The sequence below is a fragment of the Papaver somniferum genome, chromosome 3 (genome assembly GCF_003573695.1).
Source record: "Papaver somniferum cultivar HN1 chromosome 3, ASM357369v1, whole genome shotgun sequence".
Taxonomy (NCBI): Eukaryota; Viridiplantae; Streptophyta; class Magnoliopsida; order Ranunculales; family Papaveraceae; genus Papaver; species Papaver somniferum.
In genome coordinates, this window is record NC_039360.1 from 17,382,051 (window position 1) to 17,396,643 (window position 14,593).

The window sequence follows — 14,593 nt, forward strand, 5'->3', positions numbered from 1 at the left end:
GGTCCAAAATTCGGCCAACGGGACGTGATTCGTCAGTAATTCGGAACGGCATACGTACGTGTATAATTTGATTTATAAATGTGAGCTCGGCTCTGAAAATTCGGTATCTATATGTAACAAATAATTTGTATTTATAAAGTCATAAACCAATTTTTATGCATATGTGTGAGTTATTTAAAGAAAAAATAAACTTAATATGATGATATTAATAATATATACGACATTAATTATCCAAGAGAACGTTGTATGGTGGTTTAGATGTTTGGTTAGTGAGTTTGAGATCTCTCTCACCTTCACCTTCAAATCTCTTCAGTCGTTTTTGTTTCATAAAAATTACAACACGTCTAACATTCGGTCGTGTATGCTCGGGAGGCAGTAAAGCCCCAAAAGTGGAGTCTTTGAAAAGTAAAAGCTAAAGAATTTATGGCGAATTAAACGGACGTATCATTCGGGATACGTAAAATTCATGAACGATTCGCGAATAATCCGGGAATGCCACATAATACGTTACTTGGGTTCGGAGTTGCAAACGTACGCGAATAAGACAGTAAAATTCGTGATACGTAAAAATTCGCGAATGATTCACGAATCATTCGCGAACTTACTAACTAGGTTACAGAGAACCTAACAGATAAAGACTCATGGTACATACAAACAAGATACCTTATACCAGAAAATTCTTCACACGCCTCACTTTTCACAGATGAATTATAAAAACACTACACCAAACGGATAATTACCATCCGCTGCCTCACAATAAAGCTTCCTCTTCCACCATACTTCTCACACAACTTATATATACACCGCAATAATGCCTCGCCTCTAGTACTTTGTATTTGAGGAAACAAACGGCCTCGAAGTTTCATGGTGGTAGATGATACACCATACTTCATTGTTCAACGTCAAGCCGTCCATAAAAGATTCCAACCTGGGGAACATGAGATTCAACACCAGAATCACAGGTGCTAAACGAAATATGACCCGAGGTGAGCTTCTGCAATCAGATATATGCAAGTGAACTACGATCATGATCTGGTTGCGGTCGACCCCTAGTTGGTGTAGGAGGTCTTTGAATGTTGAGCTCCTACAGGGACAGCCAAATACAAGCATAAGTATTGTATTTGCAACAAACAGAAAAGTTCATCAGGCTGTATAACAAGATTAAAGACATGCAATCCGACTTTACCTGCATCCATGTGTCATCCACACCACGTTCTGGAGAGTTCTCAGGCGATAGAAGTGGAGGAGGTAGAGGATGAATCAGTTTAGGAACCACGACAAGTCCCCTTCCAACTACCAAGATTGCCCCAGCATTGTTTGCCGTCCCTGACACAGATACTCATGTCAACCTAAATGTAGTAAACTGGTCTGAAAGAGCAGGAAACCATAACTAACTTTAACTTACCACAGTAGTTAGTTGCAGAGAATAAAGTAATTAACTGTCCCTGAGCAAAGCGTTCGAAACCATCCATAACACACTCGTGTGCCCTAATAATCAATTGCAGTTTGTTTTTCTTGCAGAATTCTATGACTCGGTCAGGCTGTAGTAAACCAAAACAATACACCGAATTAAGCATCCAAAGATACAGTTAGGTGAAGTTGAACACTCATCTGATCTTAATGTACTCAAGAGATGTCTACTAAGATTTTTGAATAATTAAAGAGCAAAGGTCAAGCATATCTTGTATTTATCTGTAAATCAAGCGCTAAAGTCACTTAACAAAGCTCCAGATAATCAAAATACATACCCCGAAAGTGACTAGTCCAGGACCCCGAGCATTTGGTCTTAAACCCTCTATACTGTCATTTTCTGTGGGATCTGACCTGCAAATCACATCAGGAAAACTATAGAAAGACAAATTCCAAACAGACCAAGATGTATGTGCAAACAAGACCTGAATTAAAGTATTCACCATAGAAGATCCATCAAAACAATAGATCCAGCATCCATGGTTATGGGCCTTTCAAGTTTCTCTATTTGTTCTATAGAATTGATCGACCTTCCAATGCCACCATGCATGCAAATGATTTTCTTCTCAATGAGGGCAGCAAGTGGGAGATAGTTGAAAAGTTGATTGAATCGAGTCCATGCCCATATGCCATCATTCTCTCCCTACAATTACAAAATATTAATACCAGTAGTTTTGAACCCAAGGAGAGCCATATCTTTGAATATTACAGTACCATACCATCCTCTCGATGCACTCAAGGCGAAAGCCAAATAGTGCATTTATGTCAGCAGCTTCATGGTTTCCTCTTATCAAGTGAACGTTTTCGGGATACTCAATCTGCACAATCAGAAATAGAGAACTACGTCAGAAATCATGAAATCAACTGTGTTACAACGATACGCCTAAAAAAAATAATCAGCCGTATCGATACGTATTTACACGGATACACGTACTAATACTCCCAATACTTCAAGACACAACTCAGTTAGAAAACTTTGACTAAATATTAGAAAATTTAGATATTTTACTAGATTCTATGAGAAGTTTAAATATAGTGACAAAATATTAGTTCCGAATTTGTCCACTGATCTTGCTCTAGACTTTCTTCCTTCTTATCCAGACCTTTTCTCTCTTCAGTGAGGTTAATCATACAAATTATATTTTAATCATGCAAACACATGTATGTATTTTGTTAGGTTTCTATCCTATATACAATATATTTATGTTAAACTACTGATCAATATTGAGTATGCCGTATCGCCGTATTTTAGATTTTCAAGTTGGTGTATCATAGTAGCGTATTGGTATCTTGTATCCGATACCGTATCCGTATCGTTGCAACACAGGAAATGAATGAGAAAACTGCAACTTTAATTAGTTTCACTTTTCATGCAGACGTAAACCATATAAGCTTACCTTGAGAGCTAAAAGCAAAGTTATAGTTTCCAAGCTGTGCTGTCCTCGGTCGACATAGTCTCCGAGAAATAAATAATCAATATACCTAAAAAGTAACAACAAACCAAATGCCTAGTGATCAATAAAAATACCCCACTTGATTAATTCAAAACCAGCAAGTGAAGAAAAATTTAATTATCTAGAGCAAAGATCTAAACTCCCGATTTTCATACTTACGTTAAGTCTCCAGCAGTTGCTGGAAATCCATACTCATCAAACAAACGCATTAAATCACCAAACTGTCCATGAAGATCACCAAATACTTTAACAGGGGCCTTCAGTTGCAGAACTGTGGGCTCCTGCATAAAAATCTGCTCAGCAGCATAACAAAGCTCGCCAACTTCATAGGAATCCAGGAAAAATCTTCTATTAGCAGGTGCTTTCCAATTCCGAGGCCTCAGCAATAAAGAAATAATCTGCAAAGCAAGTGTGGTATTAGGCCAGTTGCCTCATATTTTCATAGAATTAACAACAATAACAACAGCACAAAATACTGATAAGTTTTACCTTCTTATGCAACCCCTGGGGTGACCTCTGTCTGGCAAGGAACTTTTTGTTAGGATATCCTTGGTCATTGTTTAAGGGATTCACTCTTCTGCTTTCATTTTCAAACTGATCCAAAGATAGCTGCCGAACCAACCCACCCAAGTTACCAACAGTCTCTTTAGCAACCACTACCTGCAGCATCCAGAACAATAGGACATCTCAATTAGGCTCATTTCTTAACACAGAATTATACACAAAGCTAAGAGTTACAAACAGGGAATATAAAAATGATTAAACTCCAGATATATGCAAGAGAGTCAATAGAATATCATACAGCTCTTGAAAAAAGCCGAACATCTCCTTCTGTATCGCTTCCATCCGACATGACTTCTGGGACGTGCGCATTGTTGCCATCTGATGTAGAAGCTTCTTCAGTGGGAACTGAAGATGCTGCCTTTGCAGCTTGCCAAACAGCACTAGCAGCCTCCGCTTCAGCAGCCGAGGCTTCCACCAGTTTGTCAACAGACTTCTTGTCAATACTGAATAAATGAAACTGTTACTAATCTACAAGCCCCAACTCCAAGTCAAAAGAATAATGAGAAGACATAGCAACGAAGTTCAAAATACAACACCTTGAACTTGCGCCAAGAGGAGTAGGGCTTGCTGGTCTGCTATCAGAATTTGTCGGGCTCGTGGTTCCGCTATCAGAATTTGTTGGATACGGACTTGGAGCTGGTGGACTAGCTTTGGGCATTCTTGGGGTTGAAGGTCTTTCAGAAGTGGAGATTGGAGTGTTAATGTCAGACTGAAATGGAGAATTTTCTGCTATGAGAAGATCATCGAGCAGTTGATCTGCAGACATCACCAAATTCAGAAGATCAGTTTGACATCAGTATATATCTTTTATCAAAATTAATAGTATTCCACTGTTAAAATTGCTGCTCAACATTGCTGCTCAGCGAAATTAATAGCAAGTCTGTAATTCGTTTAAAATTGCTGCTCAACATTAATTGTTAGCCACCTCCCTGATGTAAGCTGCATATGTATACCTAATATAGCTGAATAAGCAATATCAATCCTATACTCGAGAGTGTTCACCTCCTCTGAGGCCACCGAAGATGTAAATTCGAACCCCAACAGATGCAGATGCATGACGGCATCGACGCATAAGCTCAACAGCGGCATCAAAATCAGCGACACCCTTGTTTGCTCGAGATGAAGTCACGACCCCGTTTCGATCTAACCATACTCCTGCAGCAGTATCCAATACTACACAAAACAAAACAATAAAGGTGAGAGGATAAAATTTATATTCTTAACAATAGGATCAGCAATGTGATAGTCATAGATTAAGAAGAAATTTTTTTTACCTGCAATAGAAGCTTCACCATCTATTGCTCGGCCGCCCCTTAGGGCACCACCTGTAACATGTAACCGAGCACCAACGAAGACCTGCAATTATCAATGTAAAAGAACGATAGTCAGTAGAAAAAGATCATGGTTCAAACCAAAGAAAAAGATTATGGTACAAATCTTGGCCTTGCAACTCTTGCTTACCGCTGAATGTTGATACCTAGGGGACGGAGAGACCCCAGGTGCAAGAGTCCATTCCCATTGACCATTCCTATGCATCAGCAGCCCATACGCATCAGACAGCGGCTGTATATACATTCAAATAATTAACGATCTGCCACAAATGCATGATGTGTACAAGAACACAAACAAAAAAGATAAGCAGCCATGCGTTTCTATGTCTCTATCTGATCACTCCCACTTGCAAGTGAAGAAAAGCCCTAACGGGAAATGTAACACAAGTAGCTGCCACCCATGTGGTAGCAATATAATTGGTAGCAATATATTGGGGAAGGAGAACAGATCATACCGTGCCTGAGGTGTCTCTTCCTCCACAGAGCAAAAACATGCCATCGGAGCGGGAACTAGCTGTTGCATACCTAGAAAAGTAGTGGAGAATGAACACAGTGAAACACAATTCCACAAAAGGTCCAACTGAACTGAGAGCATCATGCAATTACAAGATGCAATCTGATTCCGAGAACTACTAAAACTGAGGTTCTAATAGGACCCTCGGAAACAAGCATGCACACTAACTTGTGAGCAGAGAAAAAGCAGTAACAGAGTTGCGAAGAAACAAGAGACTAACTGTTGCCTTACATTCTGGCACAAGGTTTATCGCCTTCAGGATTGAGTTTCAGCCACTTATATGGTTTTTGTGCTGTATCCAAGGCCCAAGCATCTGACAGCACTCTCTTGCCTACAAAAGAACTAGAAATCAAAACCATTGGTCATATTTAACTAAAATCTAAATTTGAGATCACGAGGAATATATTCTAGGCAAAAGCATAGAAAAATATCCCTATGTATGGTATCGATTAATAGTAGCAATATGCCAACAAAATGAGAAATTAACTCCCATTGCTCATGGTGGAATGCATTTAGTTCCAGCCCATAGCTTTTACCAAATCTCTTAGTCAGATAAATTACATCAAAAGATACCGGATATTGCTGCTATCTTCGAAAGAGGTTCTCCAGCATATGAACGCAAAAACAAAACATATACCGACTCTGTTATGCACTTTAATGAAATCAAACTAAGTCTTGATTACAAATTAGAAAGAGAGAAGGCTAATCTTTAAAAATCCCTCATTACTTTTTTCTTCTTCTTACAATGCGCTTAGCTAAGCCAAATTGGAACAAACTTTTGCTCTAGAAAATAGTGATTGCAAAGGTACAGACTTTATCACAAATTTCATTTTCTCATAATTCATAAGTGGTTTCTCATTAGGTGTTTCTATTTCTATTTTGCTCCTCGATTATCCCACTATTTTTCTTCTTCTTACAATGTGCTTAACTAAGCTAAATTGGAACAAACTTTTGCTCTAGAAAATGGTGATTGCAAAGGTACAGACATTATCACATATTCCATTTTCTCATATTTCATAAGTGGTTCCGTTAGGTGTTTCTATTTCTAATTCTCTCCTTAATCATTATGGTATAGAAATGTCAATGCAGAATTAAACTGATTTTGATCATGCCACACTGATATGAGGAGAGACTAGGAATTCAGAAACCTAATTCGCAGACTAATTCCCTAGGAGGTTAGATTGACCAAAGTGAACGAAACCAATGTAGGGAAATATACTTATTATTTATTTAATAGACACAGAACATGGGGAATAACATAGACAAGTTGTGGTACCATCCAAGACAAAATCGAGCAGGAATCCTTAAAGACCAACATAATGTCTACTTGAACTATGATCAACAACATTATCTACATGGCTCAAAGGACAATGCAGATGAAAGTTATTGCAAAGTGGACTCACCATCATTGCCGCTAACAGTAACAAGATATCTTTGAGCAATCAAGTCCATTGCATGCCCGTAGCGAGGTCCAGGACCAGGATCTTGAACAACAACTCTACAGTTACACGACCACAAAAAATAAGCAAGAATTTCAAACACAAAACTTTAAAATCAAAGATAAACAGGCAAAGATACTGAATTGACCTCAATTCTCACCTATGCCACTTAAATTTATCATTAGTCAAGTCAAGCACGTAAAGATCATCGGTGGAATGCCCAGCAGGACCTATTCCACCCTAAGAAAAACACAACAAATTTGCAAAATTAGAAGAAAGGGTTCACAACTCAATCAAATTCAACTAAAACTTTCATGTTTTTGTTCCTTAATTTACCTGGAAAACAACCATAGTACCAACAGCGGCTGCAGCATGAGCTGCCCTAGGTGATGGTGGTTCCCCAGCAGGTTTCATCCTTCAAAAAATTTCAAAATTAGGGCTTCATATCTTCTAAAAAACAAACCCAGAATGTAATACAAGAATTAAAGTAAAAATAAAGATTAAGAGGTGATACCTTGTCCATTTCCTAGTGAGAACATCATAACAATGAACAGAATTAGTAACACCAGCTAATCTAATACCAGGAGCAGAAGAAGAAGCACCCCCTTCAATAGCAGTAGCACCACCAAACAGAATCAGACGAGGACCATGTGATTTAGTAGCAGCAACAGCAGTTAGTGTATGTCCACAACGTGGACCTGGTGCATCTTCATCAGTATCCCAATTTGTTTCTACAAAATTGTATGTTGGTGCTGGGTATAACCATGGCTTTGTAGCAGCAGCTCCTGTACTCATCTCTAGACAAAGATGAAGTACTTCCTTACACGGACAGAACTAGAAGAAGAAGAAGTTGTTGTTGCAGACTTTTACAGATTCAGATTTTTTTTTGGAGTAAAAAAATGAATGAAATGATGAAGTGACTGACAGAGAGGAGGAACCCTAGGTTGAATGGACTTGGTTCCGAATTTTGATCAGAACCGAACCAGTCCCTTAGTACCAAGGGTTTCGCTCAGGGCTCTCAAGTCAACAAAGGAGTGCTACTTTTCGATGAGAATTCAAGATGTTTTTGGTGGGTACCACATGTGTGTTTTTATTATTCTAAAAATAGAAACCAGTAACATTCACAAAAAATTAACTTTTTTTTACTTGAGGAGCGTTGGTTGACAGGCCCATATTTTACAGCTTTTGACAGGGTCGTCTCGATCGTTGGATGAAGAAACAAAGACGTCCAAAATCTTTCCTATAAATCGAGAAAATCCGGGCTACCCGTAATCCACGACGGAATCAGATGCAGTATTTATTATTCAAAAAATGCATTTATTTTTCAGATTTTCTGCCTCCTCTCCTGTGAATGTTATCATGATTCGTCTTCTTTGCTCATGGGAATTCAGATTTCTTTGTTTATGATGAGACTAAGTTTAAAACTCAACAAAAAAGAATCAAAGATGATTTCAATCTTCTTGACTTGTATTTTGGGTTTGTTTACTGGTTATGTTCTGATTAATCAAACGATCACACGTTTTTTAACCTACAGACCGATAATTGACACTAAAAACCCATTTGGATTTATTCAGTTCTTTAATTTCAGTACCATACAAAACCAGATTGTAAAGCATAAAAGCAAAAAAAAAAAAAAGAACTGGTTTAGTTTTCATTGATCAAGATAGAATTTTTCTCAAAGGGAAAAATAGAATTACGGTCAAACTTATAATATACCTAGATTTATCCTTTTCATACAATTTGTAGTGTTATCGGTTGCCAATTTCTCCAAATCAAAAATATTGTATGGCCCTCCTGGTTGACAAAATCTTTTATCATAGAAAGCTGATAAATCTTCAAAGAGAGTCGAGCAAAACTCAATTTTTATGGATGAGAATTACTCAAAATTCTCTTATTACCTTACTTACCATTAGCTACTAATTAAACTCCAGATCAGATCTTGATGATGATGATGGATCACAACATTAATCAACATCAAAAAAGGGTTCGAATAAATCAATCCAAATTTGGAGTCTTAATTTCCTGAGCCGAAGAGAAAATATAGAAAGATCAGAGGGTTAGAGAGAGAAAGTAGACTTGAGATGTGAAAGAATAACTGTATATTTCACCCATATTTCATCGCGGGTATCGAGTAACCCACATTTTAATGAAAAGATCTAGACCGTAATCATTTCTTCATCCAACGGTCATGGAAACCCTGTTAGAACTTGTAAAATATGAGCCTGTGAACAGATCGCTCCTCTTTTAACTTTTACAAATTATTTTGAAACTAGGTGCACAAACCAAGTTCTGACTTTTTCTTTTTCTTTTTCGGAAGTCAAAAAGCAACTAATGGAATGATATATGACTATGCCTGATCTAAGTTCATTATACTAATTGAAAGGTGAAGAAAGAGAGGGATTCAAACGTATGAATTTGAATACGGTTCTGAAGATATCACAAAACATATGAATTCAGTCAAAAATCCGGACAATGTAATATTTTCACTTCAAAGGGTTTCACTATGGGTTTCGAATTTTGATCAGAACTGAACCGGTCCCTTAGTACCAAGGGTTTCACTATGGGTTCTCAAGTCAACACAGGAAGTGCTCCTTTTCAATAAAAATTCAAGATATTTTGCTGGGCACGATAGGTGTAAGTGTTTTCATTTTTCTAAAAATAGAAGCAAAAATGCTTTTGCTAAGAAAAAGTTAATTTATTTGTTTTTAGAAATCATTCTGAAACTACGTGCACAGATTAATTTTTGACTTTTTTGCTTTCGGAAGTCAAAAACAACTCCCGAAATGATATTCAAACAAGTTATGACTATACCTAATCTGAGGTCATCATACTCCTTGAAAAGTGCAGAAAGAGAGAGATTCAAACGTATGCATTTGAATACGGTTCCGAAGATATCACAAAATAGATGAATTCATTCAGAAATCCGAACAATGTAATATTTTCACTTCAAATTCGTATCTGAAATTTTATCCATATACTTATAAGATAGGATTGGATCAAATCATATGTAAAACATAATATAACATAAATGCGAGAAATTTATACGAATTTATTTATTTTTAGACTAGGGACTCCTTGAAGAGTAAGAATTTTGTGGTAGCTTTTGAAAAAAAAAGGCTTATTGTTTGTATAATAAAGGTCGTTTGGGTTTGCGGAGTATGAGACCCGTTAACAATATCGTGTTGATGAAACTATAGTGGAATATTTAAATTCCAACAAGACTTGGGTGATGTGATTGATTACAAGCATATCTCCTTAATTATGTCTCGATCGATTTAAGAGTTTAAGATTGTTCTTGAGATGTGGTTTGTAATCCAGGATTCTCTGTTAACTGGGTACAAGTGTTCCGGATTCAAGAGATTTGTTAGATTGTCTATAACAAAAGGATTTCCAAGCCTTGATCTAAATGATCTAAAGGGAAGTTAAATAGGCTTACATGTTTGGGACATATTGGTATCAAAAGTCTTCACTTAGGTTGAAGAAACTCTTAGGCTGTAAAGGACGTCAGCTAAGGGAATCATTCCGCATAGCCTTTCTAGGTTCAAGGGACGTAACGAACACGATTTTAACAAAATTTATTTGAGGATTAAATTGGTCTCAACTATATCCCAGTCCGAAAGCTGATAGTAGGCTAGTGTCTGTAGCGGTTTAATATAGTTTGGTGTTAAAAACTTGACGAGGTCCGCTAGTTTTTCTGCAAGTACGGTTTTCCCCCGTTAATACAACTTCTGGTGTCTTGCATTTTTCCTTTTCCACATAATATTATTTTATTTTTATAATAGAGAATAGTATAAGTAATACGTATTCGGTCTAGGTAGTTAAGTCCTTATTGTTTGTGATCAATTATGAGACTTTTTCTTGTAGAATTCGTATCTTGAAAGATAGATACCAAATTTCGTACTTTGAAGAATTCAGATCCTCTGATATGGATATAATTAAATTGATCTTGGATATTGATTGTGAGATCGTCCAAGAACTCTTCTACACATCAGGTTCACAGACTTTGTTTTCTAGACATATTGATTGTGGAAGATATAAGAGAAAACTCTGTATACATATTATTCAAGGATCTTTAGTCAGATCTACTTGTAATTGTATTAGGTTTTGTCCATAGTGGTTGTCGAAAGAAAAGGTTGGTGGTGTACTTGGTACCCTCTCATTTTTAATAACCTTCAATGATTAAAGACTGAAGAACAAACGAAGAAATTTGCAAGAACTTCATTAGCAAAGAGGTATATGAAGTCTGACTTATCATATTAACTCATGGCATATATTTATCATTTTACCTTTTGAGATTATGTCGTATGATTTTAGTAGATTTAATATTGCAATGAAGAAATTTCGAGTTTAATCTTGTCTTGGTTAAACTCTCAGAATTCGATTCAAGCAATGGATGTCCAAGATCCTTAGAACCTTAGTCAGAACAATTTATTGTTCAAAACCTATTTTTTTTCAAGTTGATCATTTGGAAATTGTCAAAGAAACAATGCATACTGCTTATGGCTATTGGTAATGTTTCAAATTATTTATGAGAGATTTAGAACTGTTTGGCGTAAGATACACATACTTGTATGTGTTTCCTAAGTTGGTTTGAATTCTGTAGATTATAGAGGTTTACAACCCGGTTTTCGAACCCTTTACATCTGAGTTCCGGAATGTGGTTAAGTTTGCAAACCCAAACCAATTGAATGCGTCTTACGAATTGCAAATGTTTGCAAACCCAGTTTGAAAAATCTTATGGACTGACTTCGTAAACTGCCAGAGGTTAGAAAAATGGTTTGCGAACCTATAGGGTTTCAGTATAACAGAATGTCGCGAACTATTCTATATTGACTATGTTCAGTTTTTTTTACAACTTTCATAAACACTTCTAGTACAAATATATTCAAAAAATCACTTTGGGGTTGTGGATCATTGGCTAGTCTTGAGTGTTATTGGATATCGCTAAGTGCTTGCAAGTTCAAAGACATACCTGCCACTATGGACCATCATTGTGCATGGTTCCATAAGCAGACCATAGAGCATGTTATTTTGTGTAGTTTCCAGGCATACTTTTCACATGCTCAATTCGTGTGTGATATACAAGGCTTGTTCTTAACTACCACTTTCCATATGAGAATTGAGTTTCGATATGGATCTCAGAAACAGAAAAATTTAAGAACAAAGAGTTTGATTCATAGTAAACTTCCTGATGCAGGGTTTAGCATTCTCAAGTGGATTCATATCTTATAAATCCCTAATAATAACTTTATTTAAACTGAGAAAGTGTTTGCTTAGATCTCAAGCTATCTTATCTTGAATTCAAAGCTGCATGAAGCCTTGAAAATATATAAATAAAGAGACTCCTATAACATGATTACTCAATTCCCGACACTCTTATGTCGTGGTTACAAATCTAGAGTTGTCCTTTATAACCTAGGTTCTTCATAGGATTGTATTTAGGTTACTTACGACTTTGAATACCTCACCAAGAGTTTTGTAAAACCTGGCCAGACTATCTATTTACCTGATACTTCTTGTATATGGATCATGTTCTACTGGTTATTGAAGGTCACTGAATTTAGATCAGGAACATGATAAATTGAAATCACAAAGTTCTATTCGTCTTAGACTTTGGATTTTTCTTGAGAGGTAGTTAGTAATCCAGGCTTCTGAGATAATAGAGTGTAAGTTACCTGGACCGTGTGGTTTGCTGGAATTTCTCTACTGCAAATAAATTTCCAAACCTAGATTTAAACATATCAAAAAGGAAATTAAATAGGCATACGTGTTAGAGACAACTAGCTATGAGAAGTATTTAATGAGCTTGAAGCAACTGTTAGTCTATAAAGGACGCCAACTAAAGGAATCAAGTGCGTAATAAACTTGAGAGGTTCAAGAGACTTAAGGAACACGGGTGCAGATGAATTGCTTATTTCGATGCAATTACATTTCAGTCTGAAGTCTAATAGTAGGCTAGTGTCCTTAGTGATTTAATACGGTGTGGTGTTTAAAGATGGACCAGGTTTCGAGGTTTTTCTACAAATGGAGTTGTCCTCGTTGACAAAATTATAGTATCTTGTGTTTTTCATTTCCCGTGTTATATTATTTATCTTTATAATAGGAATAACACAAGTAATACGTAATCAGTCTAGATTGTTTAAGTCCTTGTTATTTGAGATAAAAAAAAAACTTGTTCTTGTTGAATCATATATTTCAAGTGTAAAAAGCTATCTTGATTTCTAGTCAACGAAAGTCAAATTTCAGACTAGAATTATAATATGGTAGTTGAGTATCAAACATCATTGAATGACCCTCGAAGATCAAAGATTGGAGAACAAACGAAGACACTTTCGAAAACTTCATCGTGCAAAGAGGTATGTGAAGACTGACCCATCCTATTTACTCATGATATATATCATTCTATTTTATTTAACTATATCGTATGGTTTAGTAATTTAACATTTCAAAGAAGAAATGTCGTGTTCAAGCTTGTCTTGGTTAAACTCTCGAAATATGATTCAAGTAATAGATGTACATAGATCCTTAGCGATCTTAGTCAGAACATTGTGCAAGATCAGAGGATAGGAGTTTAAGATTATATTAAAATGTTCCAAAAAGATGAGTTGATTGAGTGGAGTTTCCAGGTTGCCGCCACAATATTGGTTAATGAAGGTTGAGAGAGCCAAGATCTAATGCATGTAAATGGTTATTGGAGCTTTCATGTTGCCATGTTGGAGTCAAAAATTAAGGTATGATCAGATCCAACTTTAGATAAAATACATACCTTGGTGTCCAGAAAAATCTAAATCCATTGGTATGAGATCAATGCTTTGTAAATCCTTTCACAAATAGTTACTTCTCCTATTTTATTGTTCGACCATGTAAATGGCGTTCCTCCATGTAAGGCCCAACGAATCTACAATTTATGTAACAACAGATTTATTGCTTGAGCTTTATTTGTTTCCACCTTGATTTTACTTCGGGTCCAGGATGATATTTAAATCTCCTATTAGAACCCGCGGTTTTTGAACCTGTTGTACTAATTAGAGATATGAGACGATTGAGCAATTTTTCCATCAGGTTCAATGGCACCATAAATACATGTTAACATAATTTCCTTTTCACCAATATCGCCTCAAAATGACACATGCTTTAGTGTTTGGCCTTTAAATCCACGACTGAAAGAGAAACCAAGTGTTTTTCACATTTTATCAGTAATGTTTATTTCAGTGAAAATGTATAACGTGTCTACTTTTCATTGAAAGTGAGCAAAGTAAAAAAAATGGGGGGGGGTTATTTTTAAATATGTATGTTTCTCTAGAGAACTAATGAAATGATCTAACAAACAAGCTTTTCTAGCTACTGAGCTTATCTGCTCTGCTCACTCTACCATTACCATGTCTACTGTGTAATGGTATTTCAGAGAAACCACTTTCTTCCCATCAAACCACTTTCTTCTTCTACATCAAAACTCTTTTCGTCTTGTTGTTCATCAAACCACTTTCTTCTTATTCATCAAGACCAAAACCATCAAGTTATTCATCAAACTCTTTTCTTCTTCTACTTCAAAACCTTCTTATTTTTCTCGATGAGAACCACCTTCTCCTTATTCATGAAAACCAAAACCATCATCTTATTCTTCAAAACCCATTTCTTCTTCTTCCTTAAAACCATAACTCTGTTATCTAAATGGATGCATTTGAATGTGGTTTTGAAGATAGCGCATTCAGAGGTCCAAACACTGTAATATTTTCACTTCAAATTCGTATCAGAATTCTTGTCCATATGAGATAATGTCCTATCAAATCATATATAAAACAATAATGTAAATTTGTTATA

At 36.2% G+C, this 14,593-nt stretch overlaps 1 protein-coding gene across 1 annotated transcript; it reads right to left on the reverse strand.

The window, feature by feature from the left end:
- Positions 1 to 483: 483 nt before the first annotated feature.
- On the reverse strand, positions 484 to 8,343 carry LOC113355412 (serine/threonine-protein phosphatase BSL1-like). The gene is made up of 20 exons (XM_026598266.1): positions 7,287 to 8,343; positions 7,109 to 7,187; positions 6,933 to 7,012; positions 6,737 to 6,831; positions 5,565 to 5,664; positions 5,275 to 5,344; positions 4,950 to 5,051; positions 4,763 to 4,844; positions 4,491 to 4,661; positions 4,025 to 4,244; positions 3,727 to 3,931; positions 3,414 to 3,584; positions 3,084 to 3,322; positions 2,868 to 2,952; positions 2,190 to 2,288; positions 1,914 to 2,113; positions 1,749 to 1,824; positions 1,406 to 1,541; positions 1,187 to 1,326; positions 484 to 1,084 (listed from the first exon to the last, which is right to left on the reverse strand). The coding sequence occupies exons 1-20, from the start codon at positions 7,565 to 7,567 to the stop codon at positions 1,001 to 1,003; spliced, it is 2,715 nt and encodes a 904-aa protein (XP_026454051.1). The 5' UTR covers positions 7,568 to 8,343; the 3' UTR covers positions 484 to 1,000.
- Positions 8,344 to 14,593: the final 6,250 nt, after the last annotated feature.

Coding starts and splice junctions, on each gene's coding strand:
- LOC113355412 (XM_026598266.1), bottom strand. CDS start 7,567: ATGAGTACAGGAGCTGCTGCTACAAAGCCATGGTTATACCCAGCACCA. Junction 5,345..5,564: donor GATAAACCTTGTGCCAGAAT/GTAAGGCAACAG, acceptor CTACTTTTCTAG/GTATGCAACAGCTAGTTCCC. Junction 2,114..2,189: donor TTGAGTGCATCGAGAGGATG/GTATGGTACTGT, acceptor TTGTAATTGTAG/GGAGAGAATGATGGCATATG.